General features: G+C 45.1%; 1 protein-coding gene across 2 annotated transcripts in view; it reads right to left on the minus strand.

Annotated features, from left to right (window-relative positions):
- Window positions 1-20776, minus strand: part of LOC149427475 (uncharacterized) — a 54509-nt gene extending 33733 nt beyond the window's left edge. Inside the window, exons 1-2 of one of the 2 annotated variants that reach the window (XM_089667990.1) lie at window positions 20650-20776; window positions 1475-1539 (exon numbers count right to left, since the gene is read on the minus strand). In XM_089667990.1, coding sequence (XP_089524116.1) covers window positions 1475-1535 — 61 coding nt within the window. In that variant the 5' untranslated portion in view covers window positions 1536-1539; window positions 20650-20776. The remainder of the gene's footprint in view (window positions 1-1474; window positions 1540-20649) is intronic. The other variant, XM_089667991.1, reaches the window with a different exon arrangement.
- Window positions 20777-22822: the final 2046 nt, after the last annotated feature.

Raw genomic sequence — 22822 nt, forward strand, 5'->3', positions numbered from 1 at the left:
ACTCAGATCTCAAATTACACTCAGCTCCCTGCTCTATGCTGTACAAGGTTTCAGGTCCGATCCCCACCCCCTGCCTTCTGAAGCTGAGAAATAACCTTTGGCCTGTGTACTTTAAATAGCTGTAAATGAGAGAGGGTTGTAGATAAACAGGTACAGCGTATGTAGCAGGATTTGTTTAATCACCGTGTATCACCTGAGGCCAGTCGCTTCATTCGGTATATGTAAGGGTTTGCAACCACACTAAAGCAATTGTGAAGGCAATTTTTTTTTCTTTTCAAAACAACAAACATATCATACCTACCTGCTCTGTGCAGTGGATTTGCACAGAGCAGCCCCGATCTTCCTCTTCTCTGGTTCCCCTCCAGCGTGCCTGACCCCTCGCTTTTGTTGAGTGCCCCCACAACAAGCTGCTTGCTATGGAGGCATCCAAGCAGGCTCGGTGTCCATTAACACATGGAGCCATGTCTTGGCCCCACCGCCTTTCCCTCCTCATTGGTTCACTGACTGTGATTGACAGATCCTGCTGCTGTCTCAGGCAATGAGGAGAGGGAGTCCCGGGATAGCCAAGACTCCAGGGATTGAAAGGAGGCCTAGGTGAGTATTGGGAGGCGGGAGGGGGGGGAGGGCACTGCTGCACAGAGAAGACATGAAGGTAATAAACCTTCTACCTTTACAGCCACTTTGAGCTCACAGTTGTAGATACATCACTCACTTACTATGCCCAAAGGGAGCACGGGCAGCAATGAACACACGCCCGAGGATCTGAACCATTCACACTCCATCCAAAACTAGAAAAACGTTTTGCCTGGTATCCAGTTTACCATGTTAAGTACACTTTGGGGAACTGTATGGCTTTCCCAGTTGTGTCTGGTTCCAGAAGGTCCATGCAGAGGACTGCTGCACTGGATGGCCGACCTCAAAACTGCCAGCTGCTTACTGGCAAACAAGCGGCTGAATTCACATTGGAAAAAATACAGATGTTGGTCCCGAACACTTTTGGTTTGTTTACATTTTTGCCTCATCTCTTGGACCCCCGAAACATGGTGGCTGGTTTTTAGATTGTACCTCTGACTTTTAATAAAATAAAGTTATATCTGGACCTCTTAGCAGGGGTGTGGTGCAGTTTAAATTCTGGTGACCCAAAACTTGCCCAGTTCTTGGCCAATACTCCACTCAGACTACGTACCACAAATGGGTGTCTATAATTGAGCCATTCTTTAAAAGTCGTCTGTCTCTGTGAGGATGAACCTTAGAAATGGCCCAGGCCTCAGCCAGCCTCTGGCTTTCCTATGGAACTGGGTGATCTAAGGGCTGTAATTCAATAATCAGAACATTCTATAAGGAAGAGGGAAGAGCCGAGCTCATCCTTGTGCAACCTCTTTAAAAAAGAGAAATGGAAAAGCAGAGAAGAATTGAAATATTACATTTTACCAATTTCCTCCAGCAGTAAGTGTGTGCAGGTTCTACCACCTACCTTCCTGGGCCAGAGACGCGGGGAACACCAACAGCAACACCAGCAGCACACAGAGATCCATCTTCCTGCAACATGAATACAAAATTATTAATCTCTGCTAAGCAACAGTTCAGCATGTGATAGTAGAAACAGACAAAAACGTTATGGCCAATCTGGTATGTGGACGCCATCTTCAATTAGTGTCCACATAAGTCACCACTAGGGATGAGCTGAAGGTTCAATTCAAACAGAAATCTAAAGACATCACTTCCTTCACACTGAATAACAGGCTCAGCTGATAAAAGCTAATATATACAAAGGGGTGGAGTCTCCCGGGTGATGTCACTGATTATATGTGACCATGACCATATTTGGTCAAAGACGTGATGGGTTACCAGTAACTGTATTGACCACATATGGTCATGTCCAAATATGGTCAGTGACAGCCCCTGGTAGACCCTGCCCCTTTGTTTATAACACCTCCCATCCTTTGTACTTCTCATTCAGTATGAGAGAAGCGAGGAACTAGATGTGTGTCGGTGGGTGTCGGGAATATTGATTGGTGTGGATCCAATTTTAAATAAAAGACTTTTCAAAATTTGTGTTTTCATTTGTGTTTTACACTTTACATTCTTTTGTGAATGAGTAGGAGTACTATGTTCTCCTTACTCATTCACATGAGGGGCCAGTATCTTGGGGCATCGATCAGGACCTGTATCACCTGCTGGTGGCACTGTGGTTTCCAGAGCCGTAGGGTGCAGTTCCAGTGGCCACCAGTAGGTGTCTCCTAGCAGCCAGCAGATCTCAGTAATTAGGCTGCACCTGCATTTCATCGCCCAGATCACAATGCAATGTGCTGCATTTCCCAACATTGCTGTGAATGAAGTGTACATTTTGTACACTTCACAAAGTTTGTTCAAAACAAAAAAAAAAATTAAAAAAAGGGGGCAGCCATGTGATGTGCTGAATCACAGATCACACTGTCCCCTACTGGTGGATTGCTCCAACTGATCTGTGATTTACTGGCTGTGTAGTGTGAATTTGCCATTTAAAATATATATATATACTGTATATTTATAACCACTTAAAGACCCGGCATTTTCTATGGTGTTTTGTTTAAGTCTGTATTTTGTGCTAGAAAATTACTGAGAACCCCCAAATATATATATATATACAGTTATGTTCAAAATAATAGCAGTGTGTTGAAAAAAGTGAGTAAAGCTGAAAATCCTTCTAATAGCTTTTATTTCCATCCACACAAATGCATTGGGAACACGACACATTCTATTCCAAATCACAACATGAAGAAAATACATCAAATTTGTGTTGTTCCTCTAAAAAAATGGAAGAAAAGTGAATATTAGACGGTTCAAAAAAATCTCAGTGTTTGTATTCTTCTTTACAAACTCCAACATTCACTATATAAACTGAGAAATGTTTGAAGATTTTGCTTTCCTTTGAATGACTTCATGAATATTTGGTTGTAGTCGCACTGTTTCTGAGAACTGCTGTACATCTGTGTTGCATGGAGTCCCCCAACTTCTGGCCCCTGTGATCAGGTATTCCAGCCCAGGATGATTGGACCACATTCCACAGTTCTTCTCTATTTCTTGGTTTGGCCTCAGAAACTGCATTTTTGATGTCACCCCACAAGTTTTCTATTGGATGAAGATCCGGGGATTGGGCTGGCCACTCCATAACGTCCATCTTGTTGGTCTGGAACCAAGATGTTGCCCGTTTACTGGTGTGTTTGGGGTCATTGTCTTGTTGGAACACCCATTTCAAGGGCATTTCCTCTTCAGCATAAGGCAGCATGACCTCTTCAAGTATTCTGATGGATTCAAACTGATCCATGATCCCTGGTATGCGATAAATAGGCCCAACACCGTAGTATGAGAAACATCCCCATATCATGATGCTTGCACCACCATGCTTCACGGTCTTCACAGTGTACTGTGGCTTGGATTCAGTGTTTGGGGGTCGTCTGACAAACTGTCTCCGCCCACTAGACCCAAAAAGAACAATCTTACTTTCATCAGCCCACAAAATGTTGCCCCATTTCTCTTTAGGCCGGTCAATGTGCTCTTTGGCAGATTGTAACCTCTTCAGCACACGTCTTTTTCCCAACAGTGGGACTTTGCGGGGACTTCTTGCAGATAGCTTGGCTTCACATCGGCGTCTTCTAATTGTAACAGTCCTCACAGGGAACGTCACACCTTCTTTCATCTTCCTGGAGCTGATTGTTGGCTGAGTCCTCACAGGGAACGTCACACCTTCTTTCATCTTCCTGGAGCTGATTGTTGGCTGAGTCCGCCCCATTTTGGCTATTCTTCTATACATTCCAATGGTAGTTTTTCGCTTTCTTCCGCGTCTTTCAGGTTTTGGTTGCCATTTTAAAGCATTTGCCATCATTTTAGCTGAGCAGCCGATCATTTTCTGCACTTCTTTATATGTTTTCCCCTCTCCAATCAACTTTTTAATCAAGGTACGCTGTTCTTCTGAACAATGTCTGGAACCACCCATTTTCCTCAGAATTTCAGAGAGAAATGCACTGTAACCAGCATGTCCAACATTTGCTGCCTTCCTTCCTTAAATAAGGGCAATAATTGCCACCTGTTTATCAAAGAATGAATGACCTCACTAATAGAACTCCACACGGCTATTATTGTGAACACGCCCCTTTCAATGAGTGATTCAATGACACAGAATCAGCAGCATGCATGTCATGACTGTTGGGTCTGTTGGATTTCTATGACTCTACTACACCTGCTAGGAAGTTATTTGCCATGTAGAAATATCATTTCCACCAAAAACAGTGATTGATCCGGTTAGTGATGTCTGACTGCTATTATTTTCAACATAACTGTGTATATATATATATATATATATATATATATATATATATATATACACACATACATACATACAGTTGCAAGAAAAAGTATGTGAACCCCTTGGGATTATGTGGAGTTTTGCATGAATTGGGCATAAAATGTGCTCTGAATGTCATCTAAGTCACAACAATAGAAGAACACAGTCTGCTGAACATAATACTACACAAACATTAGATGTTGCCATGGTTTAATTGCACATAACATGTAAACATTCACAGTGCAGGGAGGAAAAAGTATGTGAATCTTTGGACTTAATAACCGGTTGACCCTCCTTTGGCAGCAATAACCTCAACCAAACGTTTCCTGTAGTTGCAGATCAGACCTGCACAACAATCTGGAGTCATTTTGGACCACTCCTCTTCACAAAACTGTTTCAGTGTAGCAATATTCTTGGGATGTCTGGTGTGAATCGCTCTCTTAAGGTCATGCCACAGCATTTCAATCGGGTTGAGGTCAGGACTCTGACAGGGCCACTCCAGAAGTCGTATTCTGTGCTGTTGCAGCCATTGTTTTGTTGAATGACTTGTATGCTTTGGGTCATTGTCCTGTTGCATCACCCATCCTCTGCGGAGCTTCAGTTGGCGGACAGATGGTCGTATGTTTTCCTGCAAAATGTCTTGATAAACTCTGGAATTCATTTTCCCATCAATGACAACAATCCGTCCAGGCCCTGAGGCAGCAAAGCAGCCCCAAACCATGATGCTCCCTCCGCCATGTTTCACAGTGGGGATGAGGTTTTGATGTTGGTGTGCTGGGCCTTTTTTTCTCCACACATAGTGTTGTGTGTTCTTCCCAAACAACTCAATCTTGGTTTCATCTGTCCGCAGTATATTCTGCCAGTAGTGCTGTGGACACATCCAGGTGCTCTTTTGCAAACTTCAAGCGTGCTGCAATATTCTTTTTGGACAGCAATGGCTTCCTCCGTGGTGTCCTCCCATGTACTCCATTCTTGTTTTATGTTTTCATTATTGTAGATGTGTCAACAAAAATGTTAGCATGTGCCAGAGATTTCTGTAGGTCTTTAGCTGACACTCTGGGATTCTTCTTTACCTCATGCAGCATTCTGCGCTGTGCTCTTGCAGTCATTTTTACAGGACGACCACGCCTAGGGAGAGTAGCAACAGTGCTAAACTTTCTCCATTTGTAGACAGTCTGTCTTACCGTGGACACATGAACATCAAGGCTTTTGGAGATACTTTTGTAACCCTTTCCAGCTTCATGCAAGTCAACAATTCTTGATGGTAGGTCTTCTGAGTGCTCTTTTCTGCGAGGCATGGTTCACATCAGACAGTGCTTCTTGAAACCAGTAAACCCAAAACAGGTGTCAGCAACACATCCAATATCATCACACTGATTGGAGTCAAGGTTGGCTCACTCCTGGCTCCAATTAGCTCTGGGAGAAGTCATTAAGCTAGGGCCTCACATACTTTTTCCTCCCTGCACTGTGAATGTTTACATGTTATGTGCAATTAAACCATGGCAACATCTAATGTTTGTGTAGTATTATGTTCAGCAGACTGTGTTCTTCTATTGTTGTGACTTAGATGACGTTCAGAGCACATTTTATGCCCAATTCATGCAAAACTCCACGGAATCCCAAGGGGTTCACATACTTTTTCTTGCAACTTTATACATACACACAGTTAGGTCCATATATATTTGGACACAGGCACAATTTTAAATTTTTCAGGTATTTACTAAAATGTATTCAAGCTATAGTTCTATAATGGATATGGGCTGAAAGTGTACACTCCCAGGTTTAATTTGAGGGTATGTACATCCACATTGGGGGAAGGGTTTAGGAATTACAGCTCTTAAGAGTAGCCAACCCCCCCTATTTTTCAAGGAACCAAAAGCAAATGGACAATTGAATGTAATCGTACATAAAATGTTAGTTTTTAATATTTTGTTGAGAATCCTTTACTGGCAATGACTGTCTGAAGTCTGGAACCCATGGACATGACCAAAGATTGGGTTTCCTCTTTTCTGATGCTTTGCCTGAAGTCTGGAACCCATGGACATGATCAAAGACTGGCGTTCATCCTTTCTGATGCTTTGCCTGAAGTCTGGAACCCATGGACATGACCAAAGACTGGCGTTCATCCTTTCTGATGCTTTGCCTGAAGTCTGGAACCCATGGACATGACCAAAGACTGGGTTTCCTCCTTTCTGATGCTTTGCCTGAAGACTGGAACCCATGGACATGACCAAAGACTGGGTTTCCTCCTTTCTGATGCTTTGCCTGAAGTCTGGAACCCATGGACATGACCAAAGACTGGGTTTCCTCCTTTCTGATGCTTTGCAAGGCTCTAACTGCAGCTGTCTTCAGTTCTTTGTAGGTCTTTCTGCCTTTAGTTTTGCCTTCAGCAAGTGAAATGCATGCTCAATTGGGTTGAGATCAGGTGACGGACTCAGCCATTGCAGATTATTCCATTTATTTTTCTTCAAAAGCTCCTGGGTTGCTTTTGCAGTGTGTTTTGGATCATTCTCCATCTGTACTGTGAAGCGCCGTCCAATCACCTTTGCTGCATTTGGCTGAATCTGGGCTGATAGTAGATCTGTAAACACTGCAGAATTCATCCGGCTGCTTCTGTCACATCATCAATAAACACCAATGACCCAGTGCCACTGGAAGCCATGCATGCCCATGCCATCGCCCTGCATCCACCCATGCCATCACACTGCCTCTGCCCATGCTATCACACGACCTCTGCCCATGCCATCACATTGCTTCCGCCCATGCCATCACACTGCCTCCACCCATGCCATCACACTGCCTCTGCCCATGCTATCACACGACCTCCGTCCATGCCATCACACTGCCTCCACCCATGCAATCACACTGCCTCCACCCATGCCATCACACTGCCTCTGCCCATGCTATCACACGACCTCCGCCCATGCCATCACACTGCCTCTGCCCATGCTATCACACGACCTCCGCCCATGCCATCACACTGTCTCCACCCACGTTTTACATTTGACGTTGTGTGCTTTGGATCATGAGCTGTTCCAAGCCTTCTCCACACTTTTTCTTCCCGTCATTCTGGTACAGATTCATCTAAGTTTCATCCATCCAAAGAATGCTTTTCCAGAACTGGTCCGGCTTTTTTAGATGTTTTTTGGCAAAGTCTAAACTGGTTTTTCTATTCTTCAGGCTTATGAATGGTTTGAACCTCGTGGTGATCCCTCTGTATTTGCACCTCGTGGTGATCCCTCTGTATTTGCACCTCATGGTGATACCTCTGTATTTGCACCTTGTGGTGAACCTTCTGTATTTGTTCTCATAAAGTCTTCTCTTGATTGTAGACTTGTAGATTGTAGCCCCCCTCCTGGAGAGTGTCCTTCACTTGTCTGGATGTTGTGAATGGGTTTTTCTTTACCATAGAGAGGATCCTGCAATCACCCATCAGTGTTGTCTCCCATGGACGTCCATGCCTTGTCATGTTGCTGAGCTCACCAGTGCGTTCTTCTTTCCTCAGAATGGACCAAACTGTTGATTTGTCCGCTCTTAATGTTGCTGCGATCTCTCTTATGGATTTTTTTAGTTTTTGAACCCTTACAATGGCCGGTGTCACTTGCATGGACAGCTCCTTTGAACACATGATGGAGGTTCACAGCAATAGATTCCATATGCAAATACCACACTTAGAATCAACTCCAGACCTGCTTAATTGATGAAAAAATAATGAAGGAGTAGCCCACACCTGGCCATGAAACAACTTTTGATTCAATTGTCCAATTACTTTTGGTCCCTTGAAAAAAGGGGGATGGCTACTCTTAAGAGCTGTAATTCCTAAACCCCTCCCCCAATGTGGATGTACATACCCTCAAATTAAACCAGAGAGTGCACACTGTCCGCCCATATCCATTATAGAACTAGAGCTGGAATATGTTTTGGTAAATACCTGAAAAAAACAAAAATTTTGCCTGTGTCCAAATATACAGTTGCAAGAAAAAGTATGTGAACCCCTTGGGATGACGTGGAGTTTTGCATGAATTGGGCATAAAATGTGCTCTGAACGTCATCTAAGTCACAACAATAGAAGAACACAGTCTGCTGAACATAATACTACACAAACATTAGATGTTGCCATGGTTTAATTGCACATAACATGTAAACATTCACAGTGCAAGGAGGAAAAAGTATGTGAACCTTTGGACTTAATAACTGGTTGACCCTCCTTTTGGCAGCAATAACCTCAACCAAATGTTTCCTGTAGTTGCAGATCAGACCTGCACAACGATCTGGAGTCATTTTGGACCACTCCTCTTCACAAAACTGTTTCAGTGTAGCAATATTCTTGGGATGTCTGGTGTGAATCGCTCTCTTAAGGTCATGCCACAGCATTTTAATCGGGTTAAGGTCAGGACTCTGACTGCGCCACTCCAGAAGGAGTATTCTGTGCTGTTGCAGCCATTGTTTTGTTGAATTACTTGTATGCTTTGGGTCATTGTCCTGTTGCATCACCCATCCTCTGCGGTGCTTCAGTTGGTGGACAGATGGTCGTACGTTTTCCTGCAAAGTGTCTTGATAAACTCTGGAATTCATTTTCCCATCAATGACAACAATCCGTCCAGGCCCTGAGGCAGCAAAGCAGCCCCAAACCATGATGCTCCCTCCGCCATGTTTCACAGTGGGGATGAGGTTTTGATGTTGGTGTGCTGTGCCTTTTTTTCTCCACACATAGTGTTGTGTGTTCTTCCCAAACAACTCAATCTTGGTTTCATCTGTCCACAGTATATTTTGCCAGTAGTGCTGTGGAACATCCAGGTGCTCTTTTGCAAACTTCAAACGTGCTGCAATCTTCTTTTTGGACAGCAATGGCTTCCTCCGTGGTGTCCTCCCATGTACTCCATTCTTGTTTCATGTTTTCCTTATTGTAGATGTGTCAACAAAAATGTTATCATGTGCCAGAGATTTCTGTAGGTCTTTAGCTGACACTCTGGGATTCCTCTTTACCTCATGCAGCATTCTGCGCTGTGCTCTTGCAGTCATTTTTACAGGACGACCTCGCCTAGGGAGAGTAGCAACAGTGCTAAACTTTCTCCATTTGTAGACAGTCTGTCTTAGCATGGATACATGAACATCAAGACTTTGGAGATACTTTTGTAACCATTTCCAGCTTCATGCAAATCAACAATTCTTGATCGTAGGTCTTCTGAGAGCTCTTTTCTGCGAGGCATGGTTCACATCAGACAGTGCTTCTTGAAACCAGTAAACCCAAAACAGGGGTGTGTTTTTTAAGGGCAGGACAGCTGTCAGCAACACATCCGATATCATCACACTGATTGGAGTCAAGGTTGGCTCACTCCTGGCTCCAATTATCTCTGGGAGAAGTCATTAAGCTAGGGCCTCACATACTTTTTCCTCCCTGCACTGTGAATGTTTACATGTTATGTGCAATTAAACCATGGCAACATCTAATTTTTGTGTAGTATTATGTTCAGCAGACTGTGTTCTTCTATTGTTGTGACTTAGATGACGTTCAGAGCACATTTTATGCCCAATTCATGCAAAACTCCATGTAATCCCAAGGGGTTCACATACTTTTTATTGCAACTGTATATGGACCTAACTGTGTGTATACAGTTGTGACCAAAATTATTCAACCCCCACTGAAATTGAGTGTTTTGGCCAGTTTGACATTGCTTTTGATCATTCAGTCATCTTGCTTACATTTACATTAAAGAGGCACTTGTAGGTCAGACAAATATAACATAACAGTTATAATGAAATAACCACAAATGTCTTTTCTGTGCTCACAGCATTATCAGTTTTATTCAACCCCCAAGTGACATTCAATCTTAGTACTTAGTACAGCATCCTTTTACAGTTATAACAGCTTTTAAACGTGAAGCATAGCTTGACACAAGTGTCTTGCAGCGATCTACGGGTATCTTCGCCCATTCTTCATGGGCAAAGGCCTCCAGTTCAGTCACATTCTTAGGCTTGCGCACTGCAACTGCTTTCTTTAAGTCCCACCAGAGGTTCTCAATCGGATTTAAGTCTGGTGACTGCGATGGCCACTCCAAAATGTTCCAGCCTTTCCTCTGCAACCATGCTCTAGTGGACTTGGAGGTATGCTTGGGATCATTGTCCTGTTGAAAGGTCCAACGTCTCCCAAGCCTCAGGTGTGTGACGGACTGCATCACGTTTCCATCCAATATCTCCTGGTACTGAAGAGAATTCATGGTACCTTGCACACGCTGAAGCTTCCCTGTACCTGCAGAAGCAAAACAGCCCCAAAGCATGATTGACCCTCCACCATGCTTCACAGTAGGCAAGGTGTTCTTTTCATCATAGGCCTTGTTCTTCCTCCTCCAAACATAGCGTTGATCCATGGGCCCAAACAGTTCTAATTTTGTTTCATCAGTCCACAGAACACTATCCCACAACTTTTGTGGTTTGTCCACATGGCTTTTGGCATACTGCAGTCGACTCTTCTTATTCTTTGGAGACAGCAAGGGGGTACGCCTGGGAGTTCTGGCACGGAGGCCTTCATTACGCAGTGTGCGTCTTATTGTCTGGGCTGAAACTTCTGTACCCACATCTGACAAATCTTTTCTCAGTTCCTCAGCAGTCACACGGGGACTTCTCTCCACTCTACGCTTCAGGTAGCGCACAGCAGTCGAAGTCAGCATCTTCTTTCTGCCACGACCAGGTAGCGTTTCAACAGTGCCCTTTGCCTTGAATTTGCGAATGATGCTTCCTAAGGTGTCTCTTGGTATGTTTAACATCTTTGCAATCTTCTTATAGCCATTGCCCTTCCTGTGAAGAGAAATCACCTCTTCTCTTGTCTTCCTGGACCATTCTCTTGCCTTCACCATGTTTGTAACCACACCAGTAAATGTCTAGAAGGAGCTGAGTATCACAGTCATTTTAAAGCTGCCTAATTGGTGCTTATTATGCTTGATTGCTGCTCGGTGACATCCACAGGTGTTTTCAATACCTGATGGAAAGCACCTGTATGAACCTCTGTTCTTCAGAGTGGTAGTCTTTAAGGGGTTGAATAATTGTGGCAATGAAGAAACCACATAAGAACCATTTACTACTGTATTACATAAACAATTGATGTCATTTTAGTTGCATTTGGGTAGTTACAACGTCCTTGTAGGATTTGATTCTGAATACAATTCCAAATGTACACTATAGTCCCTAAACCCCTTTACAGCATTGGGGGTTGAATAATTTTGGTCACAACTGTATATATGTATATATTTTTTTAGCAAAGACCTTAGAGAACGAAATGGCGATTGTTGCTAATTTTTATGTCGCATGGTATTCACTCAGCAGTTTTTCAAACACAATTTTTTCTGGAAAAATACACTTTAGTGAAGTAAAAAAAAAAAAAAAAATGGCCCCAATTATTTTGTAAAATATGAAAGAGGATGTTATGGAGAGAAAATATATACCTAGGATGCCACGCTTTAATATTGCGCACGCATATGGAATGGCGACAAACTAAGAATCTCCATAGGCGAGGCTTTCATAATTTTTACAGGTGTTCAGTTTAGAGTTACAGAGGAGGTCTAGGTCTGTCACTTTCACTTTTTAAGGGCAGCTGTAAAAAAACCCCCCCTAGGAATTAATTAATTTACACCACTCATATTTGGCACCACAATAATTTATTCTGGTTTGGAGGGGGGATGACCTATTTAAAGGTAAGCCAATGAGGAGGGAGTTGCAGTAGTCAAGGCGAGAGATGACCAGAGAGTGAATTAGGAGCTTTGTGGTATCATTGGTTAAAAAGGGGCGTATTGCGGAGGTTGAGGCGGCATGATTTGGACAGGGATTGGATGTGGGCCTGATAGGATAGTTCAGAATCCAGGGTTACACCCAGCACCCCGGCATGCAGGGATGGGTTGATAATGGTGCTATTGATCCTGACCGAGAAATCAGGGGAAGAGGTACATGGGGAAGGAAATATTATGAGCTCAGTTTTGGATAGATTGAGTTTTAGGAAGTGGAGTGACATCCAATCTGATATGTCTGTAAATCGGTGATACGTTTGGAAACTGATGGGGTGAGCTGAGGAGTGGAGAGATAGATTTGTGTCATCAGGATAGATTCCCATGTTTTCCAATACCATTTCTATCAGCTGACCCAAGGAAGAAGTATAGATTGAGAATAGGAGAGGTCCAAGGACAGAACCTTGGGGGACCCCGACAGTAAGAGGAGTAGGAGAGGTCCAAGGACAGAACCTTGGGGGACCCCGACAGTAAGAGGAGTAGGAGAGGAGCAAGTAGCGTTGTAAGTGACACTGAAGGTGCGGTGAGATAGGTAAGATTCGAACCAATGGAGAGTACAGTCATGGAGACCAAGTAAATAGAGTTTTTTGAGGAGGGGGGGTGGTCAACTGTGTCAAAGGCAGCAGAAAGGTCCAAGAGTAAGAGTACAGAATAGGGACCATTGGTTTTAGTGGTTAGTTTGAGGAGAGCAGTTTCTGTGGAGTGTTGTGGGTGAAATCCAGACTAAAGGGGATTGAGAAGGTTATTCTCAATAAGGTGGCAGCTCAGCCGGCTGTATACTAGACATTCAAGGAGTTTGGAGGCAAAAGGGAGTAAGAAGATGGGTCTTAGGTTGCCAAGATTGGCGAGGTCCAGTGAGACCTTTTTAAGTATGGGGGTGACTAGAATACATTTTAGACAGTTGGGGAAGATGCCAGTAGAAAGGGAGAGATTGAAGATATGAGTTAAAGAATGAAAGATAGAGCCAGAGCGTAACCGGGGTATTTGTGAAGGAAAAGGGTCCAGGGTGCAGGTGATTAGGTGGGCTTTAGAAAAACGATGACCAACCTCCTCCATAGTAGCTGGGTTACACAAGGAAAGTATAGATTGTGCAGGTGGACAAGGAGTGTAGGGTGAGGGAGATGTCTGATGGACAAGGAGTGTAGGGTTAGGGAGATGTCTGGTGGACAAGGAGTGTAGGGTGAGGGAGATGTCTGGTGGACAAGGAGTGTAGGGTGAGGGAGATATCTGGTGGACAAGGAGTGTAGGGTGAGGGAGATGTCTGATGAACAAGGAGTGTAGGGTGAGGGTGATGTCTGGTGGACAAGGAGTGTAGGGTGAGGGTGATATCTGGTGGACAAGGAGTGTAGGGTGAGGGAGATGTCTGGTGGACAAGGAGTGTAGGGTGAGGGAGATGTCTGGTGGACAAGGAGTGTAGGGTGAGGGAGATGTCTGGTGGACAAGGAGTGTAGGGTGAGGGAGATATCTGGTGGACAAGGAGTGTAGGGTGAGGGAGATGTCTGATGAACAAGGAGTGTAGGGTGAGGGTGATGTCTGGTGGACAAGGAGTGTAGGGTGAGGGTGATATCTGGTGGACAAGGAGTGTAGGGTGAGGGAGATGTCTGGTGGACAAGGAGTGTAGGGTGAGGGAGATGTCTGGTGGACAAGGAGTGTAGGGTGAGGGAGATGTCTGGTGGACAAGGAGTGTAGGGTGAGGGAGATGTCTGGTGGACAAGGAGTGTAGGGTGAGGGAGATGTCTGGTGGACAAGGAGTGTAGGGTGAGGGAGATGTCTGGTGGACAAGGAGTGTAGGGTGAGGGAGATGTCTGATGAACAAAGAGTGTAGGGTGAGGGTGATATCTGGTGGACAAGGAGTGTAGGGTGAGGGTGATATCTGGTGGACAAGGAGTGTAGGGTGAGGGAGATGTCTGGTGGACAAGGAGTGTAGGGTGAGGGTGATATCTGGTGGACAAGGAGTGTAGGGTGAGGGTGATATCTGGTGGACAAGGAGTGTAGGGTGGAGGGAGATGTCTGGTGGACAAGGAGTGTAGAGTGAGGGAGATGTCTGGTGGACAAGGAGTGTAGGGTGGAGGGAGATGTCTGGTGGACAAGGAGTGTAGAGTGAGGGAGATGTCTGGTGGACAAGGAGTGTAGGGTGAGGGAGATGTCTGGTGGACAAGGAGTGTAGGGTGAGGGAGATGTCTGGTGGACAAGGAGTGTAGAGTGAGGGAGATGTCTGGTGGACAAGGAGTGTAGGGTGAGGGAGATGTCTGGTGGACAAAGAGTGTAGGGTGAGGGAGATGTCTGGTGGACAAGGAGTGTACGGTAAGGGAGATATCTGTACAGTGAAGATCTCATCACGAATTGTATCAATCTTATTATTGAAGTGATTAGCGATCTCCTGGGCAGTGAGTTAGTAGGTGGAGGTAAAGAAGGACAAGTAGAGAGTTAAAGGTAGGAAAGAGTTGACTGAGATTTTGTGAGAGGGTGTTAATGAGAGGGATAAAATAGGTCTGTTTGGCAGTGTGGAGACAAGAATTGTACATTGAAGGGCATATTTATGTTGGTCGAAGTCTTGCTGGGTCCTAGTCTTACGCCATAAACTCTCCAGAGCACGGCTACGTTTTTTGAGGCATCTGATATTGTCTGTTTGCGAGGGCTGTAGCAGTCGGGGCCTGATTCTGTGTGTAGTGAGGGGGGTCAATGTGTCCAGGGTGGATGATAGTGAACAGTTCTAGACAGCAGTGGCCAGGTTGTGGCAGGACAGGGCTGAGATTTTGTCATAGAGACAATCTGTTGCCGGAAAAAGAAGAGAAGGGTTAAGATAACAAAGGTTTCTAAGGGTAACTGTTTGGTAGTTGGAAGACAAGGAGGAGGAAGCCAAGGAGAGAGTGAAGATAATAAGGGAGTGATCAGAGAGAGGAAGAGGAAAGTTGGTGAGGTTGCAAGGAGTGCATAGGTAGGAGAATACAAGGTTGAGGCCGTTACCATTGGAGTGAGTAGAAGCATGCGTCCATTGTTTTAGGTAAAAAGCAGTGGTTAGGCTCAGAAGTTTAGAGGTAGCAGGAGTGTTAAGAGTAACAGGGATGCTGAAGTCACCGAGAATGATTGTGGAAATTTCAGAAGAGAGAAAGTAAGGCAGCCAGGCAGAGAAGTCATCAAGGAAGCTTGACACCGGTCCAGGAGGATGACAGATCACAGCAATTCTTATTTTCAATATTTTTATTGAGGTTTTAGCGAACATAACAGAAGATGTTAAATGGTTCAACAAGAACCAAATCCACCCCGAGCTGGTACCTCCTCCCTACCAAGTTATACCCCTTCCCTCCCCCCCCCCCCCCTATTTTTCTCCTGTTTAATACCTTCTCAACTGCCTCGTTCACTAGTTCAACATATTTGTGGGAATACCTCTGATGCTACTGCTCTCTAGACTTCTGCAAACCCCCCCCCCCATTACTTGGAGGGGTTCAATATGCTTGTTTAATTTGTACTATGGTATCTCTCTCATTCTATTGAAAGAGGGGGAGGGAAGGGGTATAACTTGGTAGGGCAGGAGGTACCAGCTTGGGGTGGATTTGGTTAATGGGTCATATGTGGGTATGTGGAATTTTAATCAAAGTTGTATAGTGCATTTTGGGTGTTGTAACCAACGAGCCCATTGAGAGGTGAACTTATGTTGGAAGACGTTATTTGAAAATGAACTCATTTCCATGTCACATTGGAAATTGAGATCTTGAATCAGGGATGTAAGAGAAGGAGCATTGGCGGTGTCCCATAGTCTAGTGATGTTAATTTTGGCTGTGAAAAGTTTGTGAGTGATAATGGTGAGGGAGTCAATTGGAAATGTTTAATTTCCTATATGCAGGAGCGCTCAGGAGGGGTTTGGGGTAATCATGGTTCCAGATATTTCAGGGATCAGTTTGAAAACACTATTCCAATATGATCTAAGTGATTTACAGTGCCACAGGATGTGTAGAGTGGAGCCTATTTCACCACATTGTCTCCAGCAAGAGGAAGAGTGGTTTGGATAATAGATTGATAGTTTTACCGGGGTGAGATACCATTGGTGGAGGATTTTCAGATACGAGTCCCGATGGGAGGTACACCAGGTGGATTTGTAAGTAACGCTAAACGCCTTTTCCCAAGCTTGTGTTGTAATATTCTCTGAGAGTATTTTTTCCCAATTTGTTAAGGAAGTAGTATGTAGGGCAAATTGCAGATTAGTGAGGTATGTGTAAAAGGTGGAGATGCCCTTACCAGGATATTGCATTTTGGAGAAGAAGTGGTGTGCAGTCATTGGGATCTCCGAATAGCGAGATATTTTTGTTATTTGTAGACAACACATGATTCTTAGATAGGTATAGTATTCAGAAGGAGGAAGATTGTATTTACTCTGAAGGTCATGACACGGGTATATATGTTGATTGTCATAGAGGTCAGTGATGTGTATTATGCCTTTTTTAGTCCAATGTGCTAAGTTAAGGGAGGGTGTAAGGCTATGTAATATATTGAGTGGAGTAGGGATGAGTCTAATGTCCTTGAATTTGGTGGTGAGGAGGTCTTGCCACGCAGATCACAGCAATTCTTAAAGAAACTGGAGAGAACAGATGAACAGAGTGACCTTCAAATGAGGAGAGGGACAGAGAGGGAGGTGAATGGAGGACTTGAAAAGTGCTCTGAGAGGATAGGAGGATTCCTACTCCACCTCCTTTCCCTCCGCTAGACCTGGGAGAGTCCAGAGGAGACCACCATGGGAGAGGGCAGCAGGAGAGGGAAAGTCTGATTCATGAAGCCAGGTTTTCGTAATTGCAAGCAAGTTAAAGAAGTTTGTGATAAGAAGGTCATGGACAGAGGTGAGTTTGTTACAGACAGAGCGGGCATTCCAAAGGGCACAGGAAAAGGGGAGGCTGGTTCTAGGAAGAAGAGGAATTGTAATCAGGTTGTGTGGTTTGTGACCGCTGTTAGAGCATAGGGGGCACCAGGTTTGTTGGTCAAAGGAAAAAGATGGCGGCTCAAGATTTGGGGAAATGTCTCCAGATATTAGGAGAAGCAGAAGGGTGAGGGAGGTAATATGGGAGTATGACTTATATTGAGGGTCAGGTTCCAGTGTCCTGGTGGTTTTATTAGTATGTGGGTTCAGAATTAGCAGCAGTTGATGAGTACAGTAATATGGTGAAGAAAGGAGTGAGGGTGATATATATAAGCTGTGGGGTGGAGAAGAGGGGTGAAGGAGAGAGAGTTTGAAGAGAGGATACAACTGTGAGAAGGAGTAGGGAGTGCATGTTGCAGAGTGGTGAGCTGAAGAAGCAGACTGGGTAAGAGCTGGATGGGGAAACATGTCACCTGTTGTCTGTTTAGTGTTTTGCTGGTGTTTGCTGTGCCTTCTCAGTTTGTCCATTCTCCAAAGTGCACTTCTCAATACTTAATCCAAGACAGGGGCGGACTGACAACTCATGGGGCCCCCGGGCAATAGGGGATCATGCGGCCCCTGTGTCCTTGCCCAAACTCAAAGAAGCCTATGAAAAAGGTACCAGGGGCATCTCATGGGGCCCCTTACTGACCCCGGGCCCTCGGGCAGTGCCCGAGTTTCCAAATGGTTAGTCCGCGCCTGATCCAAGATGAATACTTCATCCATGATGATAGTTGCCAATGCTACCCCTGGCTGTGCCTCCCCTAAGGAAGGCCTACATTTATAGAGTTGGGTGGGGTATTGCTAATTAATCAATTAGGATTGCTTAGCAGAGACACATGGCTATCAGGGCAAACTTCTCACACCAAAGGAGGACTACAAGAGACAGCAAGAGAGCAGGAGGGCAGAGTTGTAAAAATTAGGATCAGCTCATAAATGTTGGTTAGACAATAAGAGCAAAATAAACACCACAATAATATGGACCAGAGTTAAAGATTTGTGAAGCAGCAAATATTACCAATAAGAACATTGATAGTAATGAATCAGCTTCAGTTAGAGGTGGATTTTGAAAGCAGTATAGATTACCATATCGCAGTGCTGGGTGGATTAGCATTCATACGTGGCATGGGCAATATTACAGATGGATATATCTCACAGACATTTACCCGTGATGAGAGAGAGAAGAGTTATCCAGATGATGTAGAGCCGAAGTGCAATGCTCAATACTTAATCCAAGATTAATACTTTATCCAAGATGATAGTTGCCAGTCCTATCCCTGGCTGTGCTGCCCATGGCTGAAGAAAGGTTATTTATTTGCAAAGTTTTAGAACAAAAACAAAGAAAAATCCTTTTAGTTTTCTTTTTTTTTTCTTTATTTAAAATTCTCCTAATGAGACAATGGATGGTGTCCTGAGGTATTACCTCCCAGATCTGGACCAGGGCATCACTGAGCTCCTGGACAGTTTGAGGTGCAACCTAGCAGCGTCGGATGAACTGAAACATGACATCCCAGTGGGCCATTCAATGGTATCAATTCCTTCATCCTCCAGGAACTGCCTGCATACTTTCATTACATGAGGTTGGGCATTGTCATGCACCAGGAGGAACCCAGGACTCACTGCAGCAGGAGGAACCCAGGGCCCACTGCACCAGGAGGACCCCAGGACCCACTGCACCAGCGTAGGGTCTGACAATGGGTCCAAGGATTTCATCCCGATACCTAATGGCAGTCAGGGTGCCATTGTCTAGCCTGTAAAGGTCTGTGTGTTCCTCCATGGATATGCCTCCCCAGACCATCACTGACCCACCACCACAACGGTCATGCTGAACCATGTTACAGGCAGCAGAACGTTCTCCACGGCTTCTACAGACCCTTTCACGTCTGTCACATGTGCTCAGGGGGAACCTGCCCTCATCTATGAAAAGCACAGGGCGCCAGTGGTGGATCTGCCAATTCTGGGGTTCAATGGCAAATGCCAATCCAACTCTTTGGTGCCGGGCAGTGAGCACAGGGCCCACTAAAGGTTGTTGGGCCCTCAGGCCACCCTCATGAAGTCTATTTCTGATAGTTTGGTCAGAGGCATTCACACCAGTAGCCTGCTGGGGGTCATTTTGTAGGGCTCTGGCAGGGCTCATCCTGTTCCTCCTTGCACAAAGGAGCAGATACCGGTCCTGCTGATGGGTTAAGGACCTTCTTCGGCCCTGTCCAGGCCTCCTAGAGGAACTGCCTGTCTCCCGGAATCTCCTCCATGCTCTTGTCTCCTGGAATCTCCTCCATGATCTTGTCTCCTGGAATCTCCTCCATGCTCTTGAGACTGTGCAGGGAGACACAGCAAACCTTCTGGCAATGGTACATGTTGATGTACCATCCTGGAGGAGTTGGACTGTCTATAGGGTCCAGGTATGGCCTCATGCTACCAGTAGTGACACTGACCCGAGCCAAATGCAAAACTAGTGAAAAGCAATCAGAAAAGATGAGTAGGGAAAAAAATGTCAGTGGCCTCCACCTGTAAAACCATTCCTGTTTTGGGGTTCGTCTCATTGTTGCCCATCTAGTGCACCTGTTGTTCATTTCATTAACACCAAAGCAGCTGAAACTGATGAACAACCCGCTCTGCTACTTTCCTGACCAGATCAATATCTCAGGAGTTTCATGGACTGGATGCTAGACTCGGATTACAAAGTGTGACTTTCATTTTTTATGAGCAGTATATCAATAAAGACTTCCAAAGTGCCACATTCAAATATCAACTAGCGAAAAATGGATCAGAGAGGGTATATAATGCCTTCTGCCACCAACAACCAGCGGACTTTATTGGCACATCACGACACACGGAACGCATTTTATTTCTTATCCGTTTATTACAGTTTGCATGAAAAGACAGATAAGTCAAATCCCGGGAACAAAACATAATGTCTCCAAAGATATAAAACACATCAATACCCAACACTGGACTGGAAAGCAGCACACCTCTATAGATTCACACGTATTACACAAATTGTCAATAAACGGTGTGGTAGGTAGGCTTGTCCAAAGGCAGATGTGAATGGAATGGCTTCATTGGGACCAATGGGGTAGGAAGAGAAAAACGAAATGTGTAGAGAAAGTTACAAAATGAGAAACACAATAATAATGATTAGATCTTCAATCCAACATATATCAATGTTTATTTGTGAACAATGACTATCCCCGCGCCACGTTCTGGCCGCACAGCACGCACGGCATATACGGAGCCTGGCAGGCGGACATTTCCGTATCTTCATAGCCATTGGTCCTGATGAATAGTCTGGATTGGGACAAGCCTACCTGTTACTCTGTTTCTTCACAATTTGGGTCATACGTGTGAATCCCAGCAGGTGTTTTTCTTTCCAATCCAGTATTGGGTCTCGATGTGCGTTTGTGTCTTTGGGGGCATTATTTTGTGTTCCCGGTAATTGTGCTCTCTGTCTTTTAATGCAAACTATAATAAACATATAAACAAAAATTAGTTATGAGTCTCGTGATGTGCAAATAAATAGATTTCTGTATATGGTGACCCCACCCTGTAGAAATGTTAACTTCCTGGCCATCATGCTGATTTGTGACTTCTCTGATCTGCATACTCACTCCGGGCCAATCACCCCATGCACATTCCATGTAGGCCCCCCCATCAATTGTTACCTACGATCTCTGCGTTGTCAGTCTGGTTGAATCTTTCTCCGTATTTCCAGCCTCAGCCCCTCGCAGAGCTCAGAAGGTCCTCCTAGTAATGGTGAGATGAGAAGACGGAGGGGTCCTTTAACATCTGTTCCTTGTTAGTAACTCCTCTTCCTCCTCCCCATTGCACAATACAAGAGTCAACACAACAGGCACCTTGGAGACCAACACAGACAATGTGATATAAGGAATGGTTGCATAGGAAGCATTGACCCTTTCATGTCCATGGGTCATCCAAGCCTTCCCAACCAGCCCAGATGTGGAAGACACAGCTTTTTCATCAATATCTTTTTATTCTCTTGTTGCTTGTTTTGGAGTGTATGGGGCTTCTGTGCTTCTCTATGCAGTGCAGGCAGATTATGGCTTTGTGGGAGGGGCTGAGCTTCCTGAAATCATCACAGCCCCCTCCCTCGGTACAAGAGCCCTCATTCCTGATGCAAGTAGTGGAAGAAGTTATGCAAATATGACAATGTCTCGATGGACGGGTGTCAGTCTGGAGGGGCGGGTGTCAGTCTGGAGGGGCGGGTGCTCCTAGGTAGGCTGCTGTTGCATGATAGCTCCCACATGTGATGCTGAGTCTCCGTGATTGAAAGAACTGAAATCCAATGAATGAAAAGGCCAGAGCCAAAGACAGTCAGGCTGGAGAGGAAAGTGCTAGATGATGCTGGATGTCCTCCAGCCAGGAAATGAGGCGGAGCTCTATCTGATTGGCTGCAGCTTCTAATGCACATTGTGAAAATCTTAGGGTGTTCAGTGATATCAGGGTAAGCGGTTTCAGTCCAGGGGAGGAGCCTAAGGGGAGGCGTGACCAGGTGAAGGCTGGGAGCCAAGAGTTGCTTCCCTTATGGTGGAAATCGGGTTTCCCTGTCAGCAGTAAGAATATAACTGTCATTGATGTGCGGTGCAAACAGCGTGTACATTGCAGAGGAGACATTGTGGACTTCCCAGTTCTGGTTTCCAATGCCTGTAATTCAGCAGATATTGAAAACCTGGATATTAATAACATACACTATATTACCAAATGTATTGTCCCCCCTCCATATCATGTGATTCAGGTGTTCCAATCCCCTCCATATCATGTGATTCAGGTGTTCCAATCCCCTCCATATCATGTAATTCAGGTGTTCCAATCCCCTCCAAATCATGTGATTCAGGTGTTCCAATCCCCTCCAAATCATGTGATTCAGGTGTTCCAATCCCCTCCCAATCATGTGATTCAGGTGTTCCAATCCCCTCCCAATCATGTGATTCTGGTGTTCCAATCCCCTCCATATCATTTGATTCAGGTGTTCCAATCCCCTCCCAATCACGTGATTCAGGTGTTCCAATCCCCTCCATATCATGTGATTCAGGTGTTCCAATCCCCTCCATATCATGTGATTCAGGTGTTCCAATCCCCTCCATGGACACAGGTGTATACAATCAAGCCCCTGGGCATGCAGACGGCTTCTTCAAACATTGGTGAAAGAATGGGTCGCTCTCAGGAGCTCAGTGACTCCAAGCGTGGTCCCGTGATAGGTGGCCACCTGGGCAATAAGTCCATCCGTGACATTTCCTGGCTACTAAATATTCCACGCTCAACTGTTAGTGGGATTATAACAAAGTGGAAGCAACTGGGAACAACAGCCACTCAGCCACCAAGTGGTAGGCCACGTCACATGACAGGGCGGGGTCAGCATATGCTGAAGCGCACAGTGCGCAGAAGTCGCCAACTGTCTGCAGAGTCAATAGCTAAAGACCTCCAAACTTGGTGTGGCCTTCAGATGAGCCCAACAACAGTGCGTAGAGAGCTTCATGGAATGGGTTTCCATGGCCGAGCAGCTGCATCGAAGCCTTCCATTACCAAGTGCAATGCAAAGCGTTGGATGCTGTGGTGTAAAGCATGTTGTCACTGGACTCTAGAGCAGTGGAGACGTGTTCTCTGGAGTGACCAATCACGCTTCTCTGTCTGGCAATCTGATGAACATGTCTGGGTTTGGTGGTGGCCAGGAGAACGGTACTTGCCTGACTGCATTGTGCCAAGTGTACAGTTTGGTGGAGGGGGGTTATGGTGGGGGTTGTATTTCAGGGGTTGGGCTTGGCCCCCTAGTTCCAGTGAAGGGAACTGTTAAGGCAACATTTTGGACAATTTCATGCT

This window comes from Staurois parvus, unplaced genomic scaffold (assembly GCF_062004578.1).
Source record: "Staurois parvus isolate SC_StPar_1 unplaced genomic scaffold, SC_StPar_1.0 ptg003726l, whole genome shotgun sequence".
Taxonomy (NCBI): Eukaryota; Metazoa; Chordata; class Amphibia; order Anura; family Ranidae; genus Staurois; species Staurois parvus.